The 16529-nt window shown below is 34.7% G+C and overlaps 4 protein-coding genes across 4 annotated transcripts; 3 read left to right on the forward strand and 1 right to left on the reverse strand.

The window, feature by feature from the left end:
- Positions 1 to 247: 247 nt before the first annotated feature.
- On the reverse strand, positions 248 to 7794 carry LOC136997940 (uncharacterized). Its single transcript, XM_067349415.1, has 8 exons — positions 7650 to 7794; positions 7518 to 7566; positions 2712 to 2930; positions 2030 to 2437; positions 1385 to 1611; positions 1124 to 1283; positions 941 to 1037; positions 248 to 816 (listed from the first exon to the last, which is right to left on the reverse strand). The coding sequence occupies exons 3-8, from the start codon at positions 2908 to 2910 to the stop codon at positions 738 to 740; spliced, it is 1170 nt and encodes a 389-aa protein (XP_067205516.1). The 5' UTR covers positions 2911 to 2930; positions 7518 to 7566; positions 7650 to 7794; the 3' UTR covers positions 248 to 737.
- A 3872-nt stretch (positions 7795 to 11666) lies between these two features.
- On the forward strand, positions 11667 to 13364 carry LOC136997709 (uncharacterized). The gene has a single exon (XM_067348767.1). It carries the CDS (start codon positions 11671 to 11673, stop codon positions 12361 to 12363), a length of 693 nt encoding a protein of 230 aa, XP_067204868.1. The 5' UTR covers positions 11667 to 11670; the 3' UTR covers positions 12364 to 13364.
- LOC136997652 (uncharacterized) lies at positions 12491 to 14153 on the forward strand. Its single transcript, XM_067348670.1, has 3 exons — positions 12491 to 13167; positions 13384 to 14025; positions 14069 to 14153. Exons 1-3 carry the CDS (start codon positions 12491 to 12493, stop codon positions 14151 to 14153), a joined length of 1404 nt encoding a protein of 467 aa, XP_067204771.1.
- On the forward strand, positions 13988 to 16060 carry LOC136997708 (uncharacterized). The gene has a single exon (XM_067348766.1). The coding sequence runs from the start codon at positions 14216 to 14218 to the stop codon at positions 14996 to 14998; it is 783 nt and encodes a 260-aa protein (XP_067204867.1). The 5' UTR covers positions 13988 to 14215; the 3' UTR covers positions 14999 to 16060.
- The last annotated feature ends 469 nt before the right edge of the window (positions 16061 to 16529 follow it).

A 16529-nucleotide genomic window follows, 5' to 3' on the forward strand; every position in this document is an offset into this window, starting at 1 on the left:
TCTAACCTGCCTTGTGATTTCCTTATATAACCTCTCATCTGCCTCAATTACATATTAAGAAGAAACCAATAATGAATGGTAAGTGTTATTTTTGTAATTTTTTAGCGGTACATTTTTATTGGATATAAATATATGTGTGTGTGTGTGTGTGTGTGTGTGTGTATGTGTAGTATAAAGAAACGTGATAATAATATTTTGTACATCACAATACTAATTGCTCTATTATTTAATGTGCCAACGAAGAATGCAACATTCTATTTTTTAAACCGTCAAAATTCAGTGAAAGATATTAGAAATTTGTAGTTAAAATCCCATACAGCACACAAACGTTGAATCAATATCTAAAAAACGTAGAATTGCAACATTATGAATGTTTCAGCAACGTTGCGAAATATAGATTCAATGTTGAAAAAATATTGAAGAAATGTCTAATGTCCGCTGAATTGCAATGTCTGCAAGACAAGAAACATTGATTCAATATTGATTCAACATTTAATCAATGCAGAATTTATATATATTATACATTATAATAATGTTTTGAAAAATTGAACAAAATAAATGTTTAAAATTAATTTTTATTTAAATATATATATTACATTGCAGCATAATATATTTTATATTATTTTATATTATATTTTGATAATTATATATTATATCACTTGTTTTTTATTGAACACACAAATCATCTTAAATCGTCATAAATATTATCTTAAATCGTCATAAGTCATCTTAAATCGTCATAAATCATCTTCGGCATCATCGTGATTGCTGCATATCTGCATATTTTTGTTTTCATCAAGTGAAATAGAAGATTTTCTATAAATAAATAATAATTACATACATTATAGCAACACACTTTTTTATAGCTAATAAATAAATATATATTTGCATATTTATACATATTTATTGTTTATATATGTATATAAAGTTATATACATACTTTCTCTCTCGACGAGCTTTGGCCTGTACTAGCCATTTCGCTATAAATTTGGCAACTTCCTCCTCAGTCACGTCCTTGTAATGAATGCGGACAGTTTCTATTATAAATTTAATCAAATTAATACCAGTTTTCGATAAGCTGACAAATACTAAAAAAAATTTATAGTAATAATAAAAAATTTACTAAGTATGATTTTGTACAAAGTCAATTCCTGGAAAGCCTTTTTCTTTTTTATTCCGGCAAAACTGTACATTTCGGCCAAAGAGTTAGACATCAATTTTTTAAGTATATTAATAGTGCAAGAATGCACATCAACACCTCCTAGGCCTTTTAATGTATGTACCTATGATTATAAAGATAAATAATTTCAGAAATGTTCGAAGTGTTCTTGACATCGATTAACATTATTATTTTTAAATTAAATTGAGTTAGAAAATAACATACCATACTTTCAAAAAACTCATTGTCTTCCAATTTATTTTCTAGAGTATTAAGTGCTAATTCATCGCACAAAGGCAATCCCAATTCTTTTGTATTTAAAGTGTTAATATCCCCCTCACGTTTGTAATAAGAAATTAAACGACGTTCTTCAAGAATCTCCATCCTTTCATCTATCGTATTTATTTTATATAGAATAATATTTAGTTTGCGCAAAATTTCTTTTTGAAAATCTGTACAAAAAAATAAATTTTAAGTCTTTTATATGCAACAATAATAAAAAAATAAATAGGCTAATCAATATCAGCAATAATAAATAATGATTTCGTGTAAGAAACAGTTATCGGTTTAAAACATTTTGCATATTTCATATATTATTAATAATTTCTAAAAAAGGGATATTTTATTATCTTAAAATGGTATTTTTTTTTTATATGATAAAAACATATATTATAAATATTTAGTCTGTCTCGGTGTCCAAAGAGAAAACAAACAAATAAAAACTCAAATCATAAAGATAACTTAGTTGTAATAAATATTAAAAAATGATTTTTTTGCAGATTTATTTCTGCTTAACAATTTCTCCATTTAAAAAAGAAAAGTTGTAAAAAATTATTTGTTTTTATTATTCTTAACTGACAAAATATTTACCTGTATTATATGATAGAGATTGTTGTTTCGAGCATAAGATGTCAGATTCAATGTTATCAGAAGATATCTTTGAACCATGTTTTTTAAAATCATAAAGTGATGAACTTGCCATAAAAGTACTGTTTTCTTGAAGTTCATTGTTACACTTCTGTTTCAATATGTTTTCCGGTACGCTCGAAATAGTGTTTGACTGTTCCTTTGCTATTTGCAATATGGGCAAAGGCGGTATTTCTTTACAGGTTTTTTTTTGCTTGTGACATGATTCATTTTCGAAATCAGAAGTATAGTAATTTCTTTTCTTTGCTCGCTCACGTCTAGATATTTTTTTTTCAATGTCATTTTTCCCAGAATCAATATCGGAAAATTGTTCAGCGATTTTCAATTTTTTTATGCCATTTGCATGTGTATCTAAAATAATATAGTAATTAATGAAGTACTTGCCTATTGCTTACCATACAGAAAGAAATTGACAGCTGATATAAAGTTAAAAAGATACAACAAATTTTTCTCTCTCTTTATAACATCAATTTTAGCGAAAATTTTCTACTAGTGGGGGAAAAGTACACATAAATGTAAATGTCAATATACACATCATATATATATATATATAAACACATTAAAAAAAAAAAAGGACATTAATCAATAAGTTAAAATGTGAACTTAATAATGTTAAATACAGTACCTGTTGTACCAAAAATTCGTAATATATTATATGACGGCCATATTAATGGATTCGGATCTTCTTGATTAAAAATAGCCTGATTAATCTTTGCTTGTTTTGTATAACTTGGCCAATAACATTTTTTATTATCACAATAAATCCATGACGTGGGGGCAAGTTGGATCCCATCCTCGAACTCCACAATCGAAAATATTCCCATTTTATTTATGAATTAAAACACTATGTAACAAAGATAAAAAATACTATTGTTAGACCAAAATAAACTTCATTATTATAAGTAATAAAATATGATGAAAATCGAGAAACAGATATTATATTTATAATAGTATATTTATAGTATATTTATAGTATATTACATAGTATATGGATGTTAGAAGAAATAATCAATAAAGTATGTAGATAAGAAAAAATGTATATATACAATAAATTTATTCGCGTATAAATCATTAAATTATTTATTTCAACTAGTGAGGATTTTATGAAAATTGGATGTATGGATTCGAGTACGTTTTTTATTTTGAATCTGTTGATATGTTTGGTTTGGTTGATAGTTATTCTGCAATTGGCGTAATTCAGAAATATGTTGAGGTTTATTTTCCAAATACATTTTTATGTATTTGTCCATATTTAATGACCATGAATTCTGCGCAAAAAAATTATTATAGTACTTTTAATATCAATAATCTGTACATATATATATGTGTGTGTGTGTAATTTGGATAGATATAGAATTGATGCTAGATCATAAAATTACATGAAAAATTAATATAAGAGATAGCATATATACATGCTAGATTATAAAATTACATGCAAAATTAATATAAGAGATAGCATATATGTATACTGAATTTAAAATTATAATAAAAGTATGTAGCAAATTAATAATGTACATTTTGTAGACTTACTTTTTAAAATATAAAAAAATTTTTTGTTTTTCAACATTTTACAAAAGGAAAAATTGTCTTAAAATTTGTTCAAGAATATGGCATTGCAAGGACAGTACATTGTTTTGAATCACCCTGTATATTTATATTGCAAAAGTCTCGCATACAAGCAAGCAAATGCGCGTCAAGATTATTATTATTTTTACATTATGTAGTATGTAATAGCGGAAACATAAATAATTTTTTATCGTACCGCATCAGCCATAATTTCCCTGCTATTTTTGATATAGGATATACATGTAAGTTTACATCTTTTGTAACAATTGCGATATTAAGCATACGTGATGCTATTGGAGACGAATATACGTTTTCTATCGGTATTAATTTTGCTCCAATTACGTAAATTCTATTATCATCATAGCTTTCGATAATATTAGAAATTACTATAGCTGTACCATCATTTAAAATACAAGTATTATTTCTTTTATCTTTACAATGTATTGCATATAGATCGTTAAAACATCGTTTATATTGAACTTTTACTCTAATTTCATCAGAGAGTGGTCCATTAAAATGCACATTCTTAAATAAAAATTTATTTCCTTGCAAAAATCGTTTACTTGTTGTTGACTCATAACCTACTATTAGATTTTCTTCATATCTTCGTACTAACTGTTGAAGGGGTTTTTCATTTTTTCTTAAATGTCTCTTTATAGTTGACATATAATTTTCGAAGCGAAATGCACTAAACATATCTAACGGACCGAACTTCTTAACATCGGCACATATATGTAACATATTATGTATGTTATAAGTGACATATTCTTTGCCGTAGATAATAGAAAACGTTGTGACAAAATGCTCTAATAAACTCTGTGCATAATCTGTATATTGTGTAATCAGAGTAGGATTGACAAGAATCGTAATAGCTACATGTAGTGTAAGAAAATAAACGTACATATTTTGTGATAAATGATTTTTTAATACGATTGGCCCGGTATGCAGCAAAAATTGTCTGTATTCAGTTGCTTTCCATTGCAGAGCATGTTTGAGACCTCGTGGTTTTCGAACAAAATCATTTGGACATCTTTTTTTAAACAATTCTAGTATTTCCGATATTTTCGCAATTGTACGTGAGCCTAATCGCACATTATTGGGTCCTTTTAACCAAAGCCACAATAATTTTTTCATCACCCCCAAGCAAATTAAATGCATATAATCTAATGGTACATTTGTTACCAATCCAAAATTGGGAATTTCATTTAAAATAGATATACCACTTTGAAAATTTTTGTATTCTTCATTCTTAAACTTGTTGTCAGTTCTTAGAGCATTCTGTAATGTTCCTCCCGGAAAGCAAACCTTTGATTCAATCCACTCCCTTCGAATAGTGCATTTCCGACAACAATTGTAACCAGTATGCTGTTTAATTGATAAAACATAAGCTGCAGCAGGAGCGTCACAAATTAAAGCGGAGATATTAATTGTAATTTGTATGTTATTATATAAAAATCCATTTCGATTTAATTCGACAGCTTCATCAACAAATGGTCGCAAAAATTCTTCAGCATGTGTTGGCTTATTTTTTCCACAAAAACATCCGACAATATAAACTTGTTTAGAAACATTATCCGAGCATAAAATTGGCCAAAAGACTGAGCCCTCAATATTTTTTGACAATGGCAATCCATCAATATTAATTAAAAGACAAACAGTTTCATCGTTTCTAATGTTTTTACGATGTTTCAATAATGCTTCAAGAGCTCTTTTTAAACCAAAATGATAATAATTGCCTCCACTTATAGGCACAATATTTGTCGTTCTAGGCGTTTGTAATAAACTTCTGCTATCTTTTGGAAAGTTACAACTTGTATGCTTATTTAAGATAGGTAATAGTGCATTAATGGCATTATGAGGAATTCTAAATTTAATGGCCCATTCTTGAATTTCGCGTTTGAATTCGATTTTATTATCTAAAAGAATTCTATCGAAGTTTGTAGACAAAGAATTATTCAAGCTATTTGAATTGCCTTCGCTATAACTTTTATCATTGTTACTGTTCATTGTCATATCATTGTTATTATCGTCACTAATGTTAAGTACTACTTTATGATTGCCATCACATTGAACCGATTCATTAAACGTTTTTTCCTCCAACTAAATAGCATTTCTCTCTCTAAATATAAGTAAATAAAGATAATTAAGTAATGAATGTAAATATCTTCAATTAAACTAAAAGAACTTTAAATTAACATTTTATAAAAGTAATCTGACTATTAACGATATCATATTAACATAATCTATAATAATTGTTCATGACAAAAACAATTTTTTTTTAATTATACTTAAAAATTACATTTATTTACATCAATATGATATCACAGACGTTTCGGCCTTGGCTTAGGCCTTTCTCAATGTGATTAAAACGGTTTTGTTACATTAAAATATGGAGCGTGAAATTAACATAATATCTTATTAATACAGTTTTTTACTATAATCTAAAAAGTAATAGTTTCTGACCATAGTTGGTTTATATCTTGACTAAGGTTTTTAACACTCTTTTACAAAGTCTCAACTAAGTTGAAATTGAGAATTGACACATGGCTAAAAAATGACCATCCAATTTTTCTTAATAAACTCTTATTCTTATTGGGACTCCTTTTACATTCACTGATGGTTTTTTTGAACAAGTAACATATAATTCATCAATACTGCATCGATCGCCGGATTGCGTTTATATATCACCGTTTCAACATGCGTCGGAGAGAAATTGCGAATGAGAATAGATAATGCGAACATTACTTTTTAGATTATAGTAAAAAACTGTATTAATAAGATATGTTAATTTCACGCTCCATATTTTAATGTAACAAAACCGTTTTAATCACATTGAGAAAGGCCTAAGCCAAGGCCGAAACATCTGTGATATCATATTAATGTAAATAAATAAATAAACGCGAACATCTAGCTTAGGTTCTTAACAGCTTTATACTCTTCTTATCTTTTAGGATAAAACTAAAGAGCCGATTGATATATTTTTTTAATTTTAAAAATTACACTTTTATTTACTCCAAATATACACATAATCTAATGGTATATTTTTCAGTAAATATTATTAACAGTGACATTGCATTGTTATATTTTCCACTCAACAATGTAAGTGTAATATAAAATATATTGTATATAACAGTTATATTTTTGAGTAGAAAATTACAACATTAATGTATACTGGATCGAAAGAACTAGAAAATAATTCATCTAACAATTCATCATTAAATCATGACAAATATAACACATACTGTATTACTTCATTTTTGGTGTAAATATTATTCTGTACATCAGACCAATGTGAGCATTCTGGCATATTTAATAACATATCGTAATCAAACTGGGTTTCCTGATCGATTATACGTCTTAAGTGCCGTTCTGAATATTTTTTTACCTTTTTATTCGGTTGAGTAGTCATTATATTTATTTTCTATTCAAAAATTAATTAAGTAATGTGTATAGAACATTTTAGATCTTAGAAGTTATTTTATATATACAGATTGGACCATTTCAATCTATCTACATTCTTTCTTATCTTGGTTGACAAAAACCATATATAAATATATAGATAGGAACCAAAAGTTACATGTAAAAGTTTATATAAACTTCTCTAATCTTTTAATTAAGATTACAAATAAAAGTTTCATATTATAAATAATATGTAATGAGCATGCACATAACCTCTTTATCATTCTCATTAGCATCCTTTTTTCCAGTACAAAAATACAAAATACAGCTTTTTGTAATATTCATGCATAATATACATAACCTCTAAAACCGGTTAATTACATTACTGTACTTTGAAAGTTATACATAGATTTATTGAAAAAACAGGAAGAATAACATAACAAAAAAGAAAAAACGAGAAACTTACAAGTCTAGATGTAATTATGTGTGAGATAACTCTTTGGGTTTGAAGCACTCTAAAAAAAAATTAACCACACTGTTATTATTTCATTTCACAGAAAGACAAATCATGTATATATTTGATATAAAATATAAATACCTGCTTTTAACTCTTTTCCGATATAGAAATACTTTGAACAACGCAGTAGATAATTATATCGCACTATACACACCACGTGCACACAAAAAGCGAACTTTGAAACGAATTACAGAACTCGAGTTAGTTAGATTAGATACGGTGTGACTCTGAGAGGTCTGCCCTCTTACGGCCATCTGGTTCGGAGCAGAACAACGAGTTGAGTCGATCCGATCAAACGGTTAGATTAGACCGACGACGTGCCTCATTATTTAAAAGAAGGATCATGTGTGTGTGTGTGTGTGTGTATATATATATATATATGTATACACATGACAAAATTATTATTATATATTGCTCCTTTAAAAAAAACCAACAAATTAATATACATATTTAAATTAATATATTTTTTAGAATTTTACATGATATAATAAATTATATATATATATAATTATATTATTATTTCTTATTAATAATTATTGTAATAATTATTATATTATTTCAAAAGATAATAATTGTTAAATGTTGTTTCTACGTTATAGCAACATTTAATAATCAATATAGAAAACTCAACATAGATTCAATGTTGAAAAAACCTTTACACTTCAACATTCAACATTGCAACGTCTCAGCAACGTTATTTCAACTTTCTGTGCTGTATGGGAATGGTACGTATATATATCCGTATATATATCCGATATTAAACTTCATTACATTTATTAAATTCTAAGCAAGTAATGAGTTATAAAACAATATAAATTAATTTAAATTAATAAGGAATATTATTCCTAATAACTGCTTTTAATATATACAAATGACGATTTATAAAAAGAAAATTAATTATAATAATTGTAACAACATTCAATATACATTTATTCAAAAATTCAGTAATCTGTTGTAAGTCATCAACAGTGTTCAGTTCAAGAAAGTAGATATTAAAATTATTAATATTATTACATTTTATAATCTTTTTATTAAAATATTAAAAGTAAGCAAAAACAGTAAGCAAAAATAGAATTGTATATTTATTTGAATTAAAATTAAAATTAAAATTATATTTAAAATAATGGATTATTATGGTATTTACAATCACAGTCGTAATATTAATAAAAATCTGGAAGTATATATACACACATTTTTAGGCATAATTGCATTTGAATTATGTAACATCGAGTCATATAATTTATAAAATTTTTAGATTGTTGAGAAATCAATAAATGAAATTAATGGCACCACTTTTTATGCCTCCCTCGAAACAATAAAACTTTTGTATGAAACATTTTTCAATAATAGCCTCAGTTTTCGAAAAATTTCAATGAATCGTTTAAAATGAGATATCGTGTATATGTACTGAATCTCTGTTATTTTACTAATTACAAATGATTTATAACAATATTCTTTTGGGGTGAATTATGACTGTTTTTTTTGTTTTTTCCCTGAAAGGTATACATTTTTTTAAATATAATTATTTGAAATGACTGATTTGCACAAACGATCTATTGGAGAACGTAGGCTAAGAAGATGTGCCAAAGCTGAAACTGAAAAGGCATTTGCTCATATATTAGAAGATAATGAAGACATTTTGGAAGCAATTACAGCAGAATGTGTAAATTATTGCACTGAGAATAAAGATATCTGTCAAGATTCCATGAATACCAGTAAATCTGTACATAGCAATGAAGATTTGCAGTTTTCAAAGCAAATAAATGATGAACATGGTGAATATCTTTATGTGAGACATGATCTGCAAGCAAGTATTAAATCACATGAAAGCTCAGATAATGAAGATGAAGAAAACGATGATGATGAGAGTAGTTATACTATGATGATTCTAACCCAGGGGCAATGAGGGGGGTGCGGGTGAAGAGGGGAAGAGGGGTATCGGATAACAGTGGAGGGGGTAATAACGTCATCGTTTTTAGAGGAGAGGGGGTAAATGTGGAGTGGTAGGGGTATCAGATTACAATAATTTCCGGAAGATAAGGATTGTTAATACAAATCGCGAGATAAGGATTCCCGGAAAAGATAAGGATTGTTTATTGGAAAGAGAACTGTTTACATCCTATGGTTTTTTTCTACACATCAAAGTAGAGCGCCATGTTGTTGGAATCGCAATGTTTATAGTATGTAGGTTCGTGCAGGTTTACGGATTGCGTCATCGCTGTATTTTAGAACAAAAGCCCATAGCAACAGGCAGCCACGTCAACATTTTTCGGCGCCATGTTGTTAGATTTCAATTTTGTATGCAACAAAATAATTCCCGGAAGAGATAAGATGAGGATTGTTAATACAAATCGATAGTTTTAATCAGTGTCGTGTGCAACAAGCGGGTATATAAAGCATGTGAAAAAGAATAGGGAACCATCAGTCGTTCGAAATCATTGTGAAAATCACTAGTTCGCTGTGACGTTTACTAGCAACGATGTTTTGCACCATGTCAACCGTGAATAATCAGATCAACGAACAGCAGAGTGCGAAGAAGCTGCAATTACCCAACGTGTAAGTTGACTCTCTTACTATTTGCACTTTTAAACTCACCGCCATTGTTACACTTTGAACTCACGCAAGCTTTTATCCACAGAAATAAAAGTAATTCACCAAGTAATTCACCAAGAAGCATGATCACGCCTCCCAATTTGAGCAATTTTAGCTAGAAGATACCCGTTGACAAAAACCGGCTATAAATATCTGGATATCGGAATCAATATTTCTACGCCGAGCCACATAGAAATCGCTCTCGGTGACAACCATGGCAGAGAGATACATTTTACATACAACATGTGGAAGATCCTCCTGGATCAACGACATGCCATCCACCATTTCTTTAACAATGATGAAGACAAAGCACATGCATCATCTCAAACCATCGAACATGTCACGCTACGGTTTGGAAAGATAAATAATCTAAAAGTGCTGCGTCTGGAAACATCAACGGTGTGTTTAGCAATGTCACACAACACCATATATAACATGATCACTCTCGAGTATTGTGTGGATCGTATCGTTCAATCGTTGAACAACGTCACTAGTATGGTCGACATCAAGTTCACACACTTTCGAAAAATCGCGAGCGGTGCGAAGGATCCCATCGCGGTGATACGTGAGAGCGAATCGTTCGATAAGAATGATATAATCGATTGTGAGCTGTTAGCTCAGGTCTTTGGATCGCAATAATTCTAGCATATCACATACTTTATTGTTAAAATATTTTCACCATCATAATGTATTTATTAGATGCATCTGTTTAATAAATATTATTTCAATTAAATTATTTTTTATTATCTCGACTATATACCTTTCTCACCCTATCCGCTATACCGACTTATCCTACAACGCGCGCATCAAAGTAGAGTGTCTGTTTAAATCGCGTCATCGCTGTATTTTAGAACAAAGAGGTAGCATTTGAGCGCTGTTTCTTAGAGGGTGTGATAAGGATTGTTAATACAAATTGTAGGCATCGCCATGTTGCTAGATGCGTCATCGTGTTTGGAGGAGAGGGGGTAATTTTGGAATGGTAGGGGGTATCAGATCACAATAATTCCCGGAAGAGATAAGGATTGTTAATGCAAACATGAACCATCGTTATGCTTATAGTTAGTGTCGTGTGTAACAAACGGGTATATAAAGCGAGTGAGAAAAATATGAATCTTCAAAATCATTCGCAATGGAGAAGGAGCGCGATCTTACCGTACGAGCAGCGAATATCAAAACGACGGGAGAGTTCCTTCCATGGGACTACGAGTGCAACGAGTACCTCGATTCTCTCAAGGAACAATGTCGCAAGAGGCAACGCACCGGAGTAGTCAACTCTCTGGTGGCGCAAATTGCGCGTCTGGAGGGTGTGAGGGACGCCCTGCACGAGCGTTTCGTACCCATCGGTGCTGGATACGGTGGATACGAGAAGAAGGGCTACACGTGGAAGGAGATCGAGACGGCGTTTAGGAACCGTGTGCTGACCGGTGCGATTATCAATCAAAACTACATCGATCCTCATGAATTTTTGAAAAACGTGTGAAATACGGTTATCGAGCGGATCCAGGGCGTCATGGTGGAACACAACAGCGTCAAGATTAACACTGCGTTCAACGGGGAATTCGTCGCGGGCGACAAGACTGCCGTGAAGACCATCGCCACGAAGAACTGCGAGCTCTTTCCAACATCTGATCTACAAGAATGGTACACGAGGCATGTGGTTGACACCATCTTGACATCCCTGGAGGAGTTTCAGGAACGCGATAGTGGATGGACGTTGTCGCGTATCCTGAATCTCACCGTCAATGTGAACAAGTTCAATCCTCTGCGCGCGGGATGCAACATCGAGTTACCGCGGAAAATTATGCTGAAAAGGGCGGTAGTCAATGTTAAATCAAACGATAATGCATGCTTTGCGTGGGCAGTCGTAGCCGCTTTATATCCAGCGGAAAAACATCCGGAAAGAACGATAGAATACCCACATTACTCGACGGTGCTCAACCTGTGCGGCATCGAGTTCCCCATGACGCTTCCGCAAATAACAAAATTTGAGAAACTAAACGCCATCTTCGTCAACGTCTTCACCACCGAAGACTCAAAAATCGTCCCTCTGCGGCTCGCCGACGACAAAAAGGAGAAGCACGTCAACCTGCTCTACGTGTGTAAAAACAATAATGCACACTTTGTATACATCAAAAACTTGTCGCGGTTGGTGAGCTCACAACTGAGCAAGCACGCAAATAAAAAGTACATTTGCGATCGGTAAGTAAAAACACATTTATAGAATAATTCGAAACTTTATTCACAGTATTAATCATACAAATTATTACAGGTGTCTACACTACTTTTATACACGGGAGAAATTATCGGCGCACAGCGTCGACTGCGGGAAAATGAACGACTGCGCCGTCGTTCTCCCCAGCGAGGACGACGAGTGGCTGACGTTCCGGAATTACAATCGAAAGGAGCGGCTCCCGTTCGTAGTGTACGCCGATCTCGAATGTACGCTCGAGAAAAAGGTGGATCAGGACGGTACTACTTACGCCTACCAACATCACAGAGCCTATAGCGTAGGATTTTATGCAAGTTGCACGTACGATAATTCTTTATCTAGTTTTAAGTCGTATCGCGGTGAGGATTGCGTGGCGTGGTTCGTCAACGAACTTCACGATTTGGCGCGCCGTGTGAAAGCGATCCTCACCACCGTCGTCCCCATGGCGGATCTTACGCGGGAGGAATCGGAAAAATTCCGTAGCACCGCGACGTGCCACGTGTGCGAGAAACCGTTTACACCGGACGATACGCGGGTGCGCGATCATTGTCATCTCACCGGGCGTTACCGCGGTGCCGCACACTCGTCGTGCAATCTAAATTACAAAGACTCCCACGTTATCCCGGTGATATTTCACAATTTATCCGGTTACGACGCGCATTTCATTATTAAAGACGTTGCCAATGCCTTTGAAGGCAACGTCGAATTGTTACCGCTGACGAAAGAGCGATACATTTCTTTTACAAAAAATGTTAAAGATACCATGGATCAAAAATCAAAATTGTGTATAAAATTACGGTTTATTGATTCGTTTAAATTTCTCAGTACAAGTCTCGACAAATTGGCATCATATTTAACTATAGATAAATTAAAGATTACACGATCGGAATTCAATCATTTATCCGCGGAACATTTCAATTTGCTTACTCGGAAAGGTGTGTTTCCCTACGAGTACGTCGACAGCGTCGACAAGCTCCGGGACACAAGCCTGCCATCGCGCGAATCGTTTTACAGCTTGCTCACCGGAGAAACGGTATCCGAGAGTGATTACGCGCACACGACAAACGTCTGGCAAACATTTTCAATCGAAGATCTAGGCCAATACAGCGATTTGTATTTGAAAACAGACGTTCTTTTGTTGGCGGATATTTTTCAAAATTTTCGAAACATGTCTATAAAGAGTTACGGTTTAGATCCCGCTCATTACTACACTCTACCGGGATACACGTGGGACGCTATGATGAAGTACACGCGCGTAAAATTCGAGTTGCTCACGGACATCGATATGGTGCTGTTTGTCGAGCGCGGTATACGCGGCGGTCTCAGCCAATGCTCCAACCGATACGCCGCCGCCAACAACAAATACATGCCATCCTACGACCCATCGGAACCGTCGTCGTACCTAATGTACTATGATGTAAACAACTTGTACGGCTGGGCGATGTGTCAACCGTTGCCCTACGCCAAATTTCGATGGGTCGATGATGTCGAAAACTTTAACGTAATGTCCGTTGCATCCGATTCGGCTACCGGTTATGTGCTGGAAGTCGATCTCGAGTACCCGGTGAATCTTCACGATGCGCACTCCGATCTGCCGTTCTGCCCGACGCGCGATAAGCCGCCCGGCAAGCGGGAGATCAAATTACTCGCCACGCTGTGCGATAAGCAGCGTTATGTCATCCACTACCGTAATCTGCAGCAATGCGTGCGACACGGTCTGCGAATTGCAAAGATTCACCGCGTACTGCAATTCGCGCAATCTCCATGGCTTCGCGGATACATAGAACTAAATACACAGTTTCGGACACGGGCGACAAACGATTTCGAGAAAAATTTATACAAATTGATGAACAACGCGGTTTTCGGCAAAACTATGGAGAATGTGCGAAATCACACGGATGTACGACTCGTTACACAGTGGGAGGGACGGTACGGAGCGGAGGCTATGATCGCGAAACCGAATTTCCACAGCCGAAGCGTGTTCTCGGAGAATCTGATTGCCGTAGAGTTGCGAAAACTCGAAGTGAAATTCGACAAGCCGATCTACGTGGGTATGTGCATCCTCGACATATCCAAGACCTGCTTGTACGAGTTCCACTACGAGTACATGGCGCCTCTCTACCGCGACAATTGCAAAATTATGTATACCGATACCGACAGTCTGATATACCTTCTGCACTGCGAGGACGCGTATCGGGATATGAAACGCGATATATCCAAATTCGACACGAGCGACTACTCCGAGGACAACGTTTACGGTATGCCGCGCGCCAACAAGAAAGTACCCGGTCTGATGAAAGACGAGAACAACGGCGCGATCATGACGGAATTTGTCGGACTGAGAGCGAAGATGTACGCGTTGAGAGTCACCGGTCAAAAAGACACCAAAAAGGTTAAAGGTGTAAAAAAGAGTGTAGACGCTAGAACGATAACGTTCGACGATTACACTCGGTGTCTCAACGCCGAAATCGAGCTGACGCGGCGTCAATCGTGCATCCGCTCAAAGTTGCACGAGGTGTACACCGTGTCGGAGTCGAAGCTCGCGCTCAGTCCGTACGACGATAAGCGGTACGTCGTATCCGGTTCCACCGACACTCTACCATGGGGACATCACGAGATACATTTGTAAATAATGCGTAGTAATTTATATAGTTTAATATTTTATGTATTATTGTTATTAGTTTTTTAAATGTATATATTGTAACATATTGTAGTAATAAAGAACACCATTGTATATATATGTATAATAGTTTATTATAATACAATGTAAAATATACACAGTTTATTACAATACATCGTCTTTATTTATCCAAGAGTTGTGCGAATTGTCGAATCCCAACCACTTTACAAACACCTTATCGTCCTTTCGGCGCAACACCTTCTCCACGAGATAAACGTCGGGTTGAGCGGTCTTGAGCAATTCGTGCTCGTAAAAGCCTCCCGCGACCTGATCTCCGCGATAATCTTTAATCAGATACGTCACAGGATTGGTACGTTGCACCGTGGCGATCTTAAACACCTCCGTCGACCAATTCGGCGTGTATCCTTTCTCGAATACAGTTTTGAATTTGCTCACGCGCACCGAATCACCCACCCTGAATTTCGCCGGTGCGGCAATTTTTATGTTACTGTACACGGTGTTCAAGAGTCCCTTTGCGATCGCGGGAGTGACATCGATCGGACGCATACCGATCGTACGATGTTTACGACCGTTGTATTCCGAGACCAATCGCGGTAAATCGTCGATCCACTTGTACGATCCCACGAGTAAAAAACTTCCACATTTCGTTCTTCAACGTGCGATTGAATCGTTCCACCACCGAAGCCTTCATGACCGAGTATGTCGAATAATGATTGATGCCGTGTTTCTTGACAAGATTTTGGAAATCTCTGTTGTAAAATTCTTTTCCATGGTCGGTCTGCAAGTTTTTCGGAATTCTCTCCCTAAATATCGCGGAAAATGCTTTGGACGTTTCGATTCCACCTTTGGTCTTTAAGGGCACGGCCCACGCGTACTTGCTCAGCACATCGATAACGGTTAGAATGTAGTTGCAGCCGCCGTTGGATCGCGAGTACGGTCTCATCTCGACAATGTCAGCCTGCCACAAATCGTCGTATCCTTTCACGACGACTGGCCGACGCGTAAAGTTTCTTCTCGCCGGTGCATGGAGCTCGTCCACGAGCGATCTCCTCTCCAGGCTCACCGCTTCCTTCTTGCTCATTGTGATTCGTTTTGCTTCTTCTTCTTCATCGCATCATCGTAGTATTCGATGAAATTTTTGCAGCTTGTTACGACAGTGTACTAGAAGACTCCGAGGAGGAATTTTCGGTGTTTTTGAAAGAATCTATCCTACCGATATTGATGCAAAAGTTGTGCTCTTCCATCGAGTAGCGCCACACTCTCGTCGAGGAGACCTCTCAGATCGTGAATCTGTCGTTCCAACGCCATGTATCTGGTCTCGATGTAATCGTCGTGGTCCCTCTTCCAGGTCCGCTCGGTATTCTCCGAATCTTCGAGTCGCGAAAGTACTTCTCGCTTAAAATTTTCATGGAGCATACGATCTCGATTCGCACGATCGCTCATAAGCTTGAGGTGATGATCCAGATGCAGCTTGTTGACAGCGTCGGTGTCCGCTTCAGGGTCGGCGAGATGTCTGATT

The sequence above is a fragment of the Linepithema humile genome, chromosome 2 (genome assembly GCF_040581485.1).
Source record: "Linepithema humile isolate Giens D197 chromosome 2, Lhum_UNIL_v1.0, whole genome shotgun sequence".
Taxonomy (NCBI): domain Eukaryota; kingdom Metazoa; phylum Arthropoda; class Insecta; order Hymenoptera; family Formicidae; genus Linepithema; species Linepithema humile.

What these genes read in the sequence shown, in the direction of transcription:
- LOC136997652 (XM_067348670.1), top strand. Translation starts at nt 12,491, where the DNA reads ATGAACGACTGCGCCGTCGTTCTCCCCAGCGAGGACGACGAGTGGCTG. An exon ending in AAATTGTGTATAAAATTACG is followed by an intron (nt 13,168 to 13,383) that starts GTTTATTGATTC and finishes ATCGTTTTACAG; the next exon opens with CTTGCTCACCGGAGAAACGG. An exon ending in ATCAAATTACTCGCCACGCT is followed by an intron (nt 14,026 to 14,068) that starts GTGCGATAAGCA and finishes CGTAATCTGCAG; the next exon opens with CAATGCGTGCGACACGGTCT.
- LOC136997709 (XM_067348767.1), top strand. Translation starts at nt 11,671, where the DNA reads ATGGTGGAACACAACAGCGTCAAGATTAACACTGCGTTCAACGGGGAA.
- LOC136997940 (XM_067349415.1), bottom strand. Translation starts at nt 2,910, where the DNA reads ATGGGAATATTTTCGATTGTGGAGTTCGAGGATGGGATCCAACTTGCC. An exon ending in ACGAATTTTTGGTACAACAG is followed by an intron (nt 2,438 to 2,711) that starts GTACTGTATTTA and finishes ATATTATTTTAG; the next exon opens with ATACACATGCAAATGGCATA. An exon ending in ATCTCTATCATATAATACAG is followed by an intron (nt 1,612 to 2,029) that starts GTAAATATTTTG and finishes TTTTTTGTACAG; the next exon opens with ATTTTCAAAAAGAAATTTTG.
- LOC136997708 (XM_067348766.1), top strand. Translation starts at nt 14,216, where the DNA reads ATGAACAACGCGGTTTTCGGCAAAACTATGGAGAATGTGCGAAATCAC.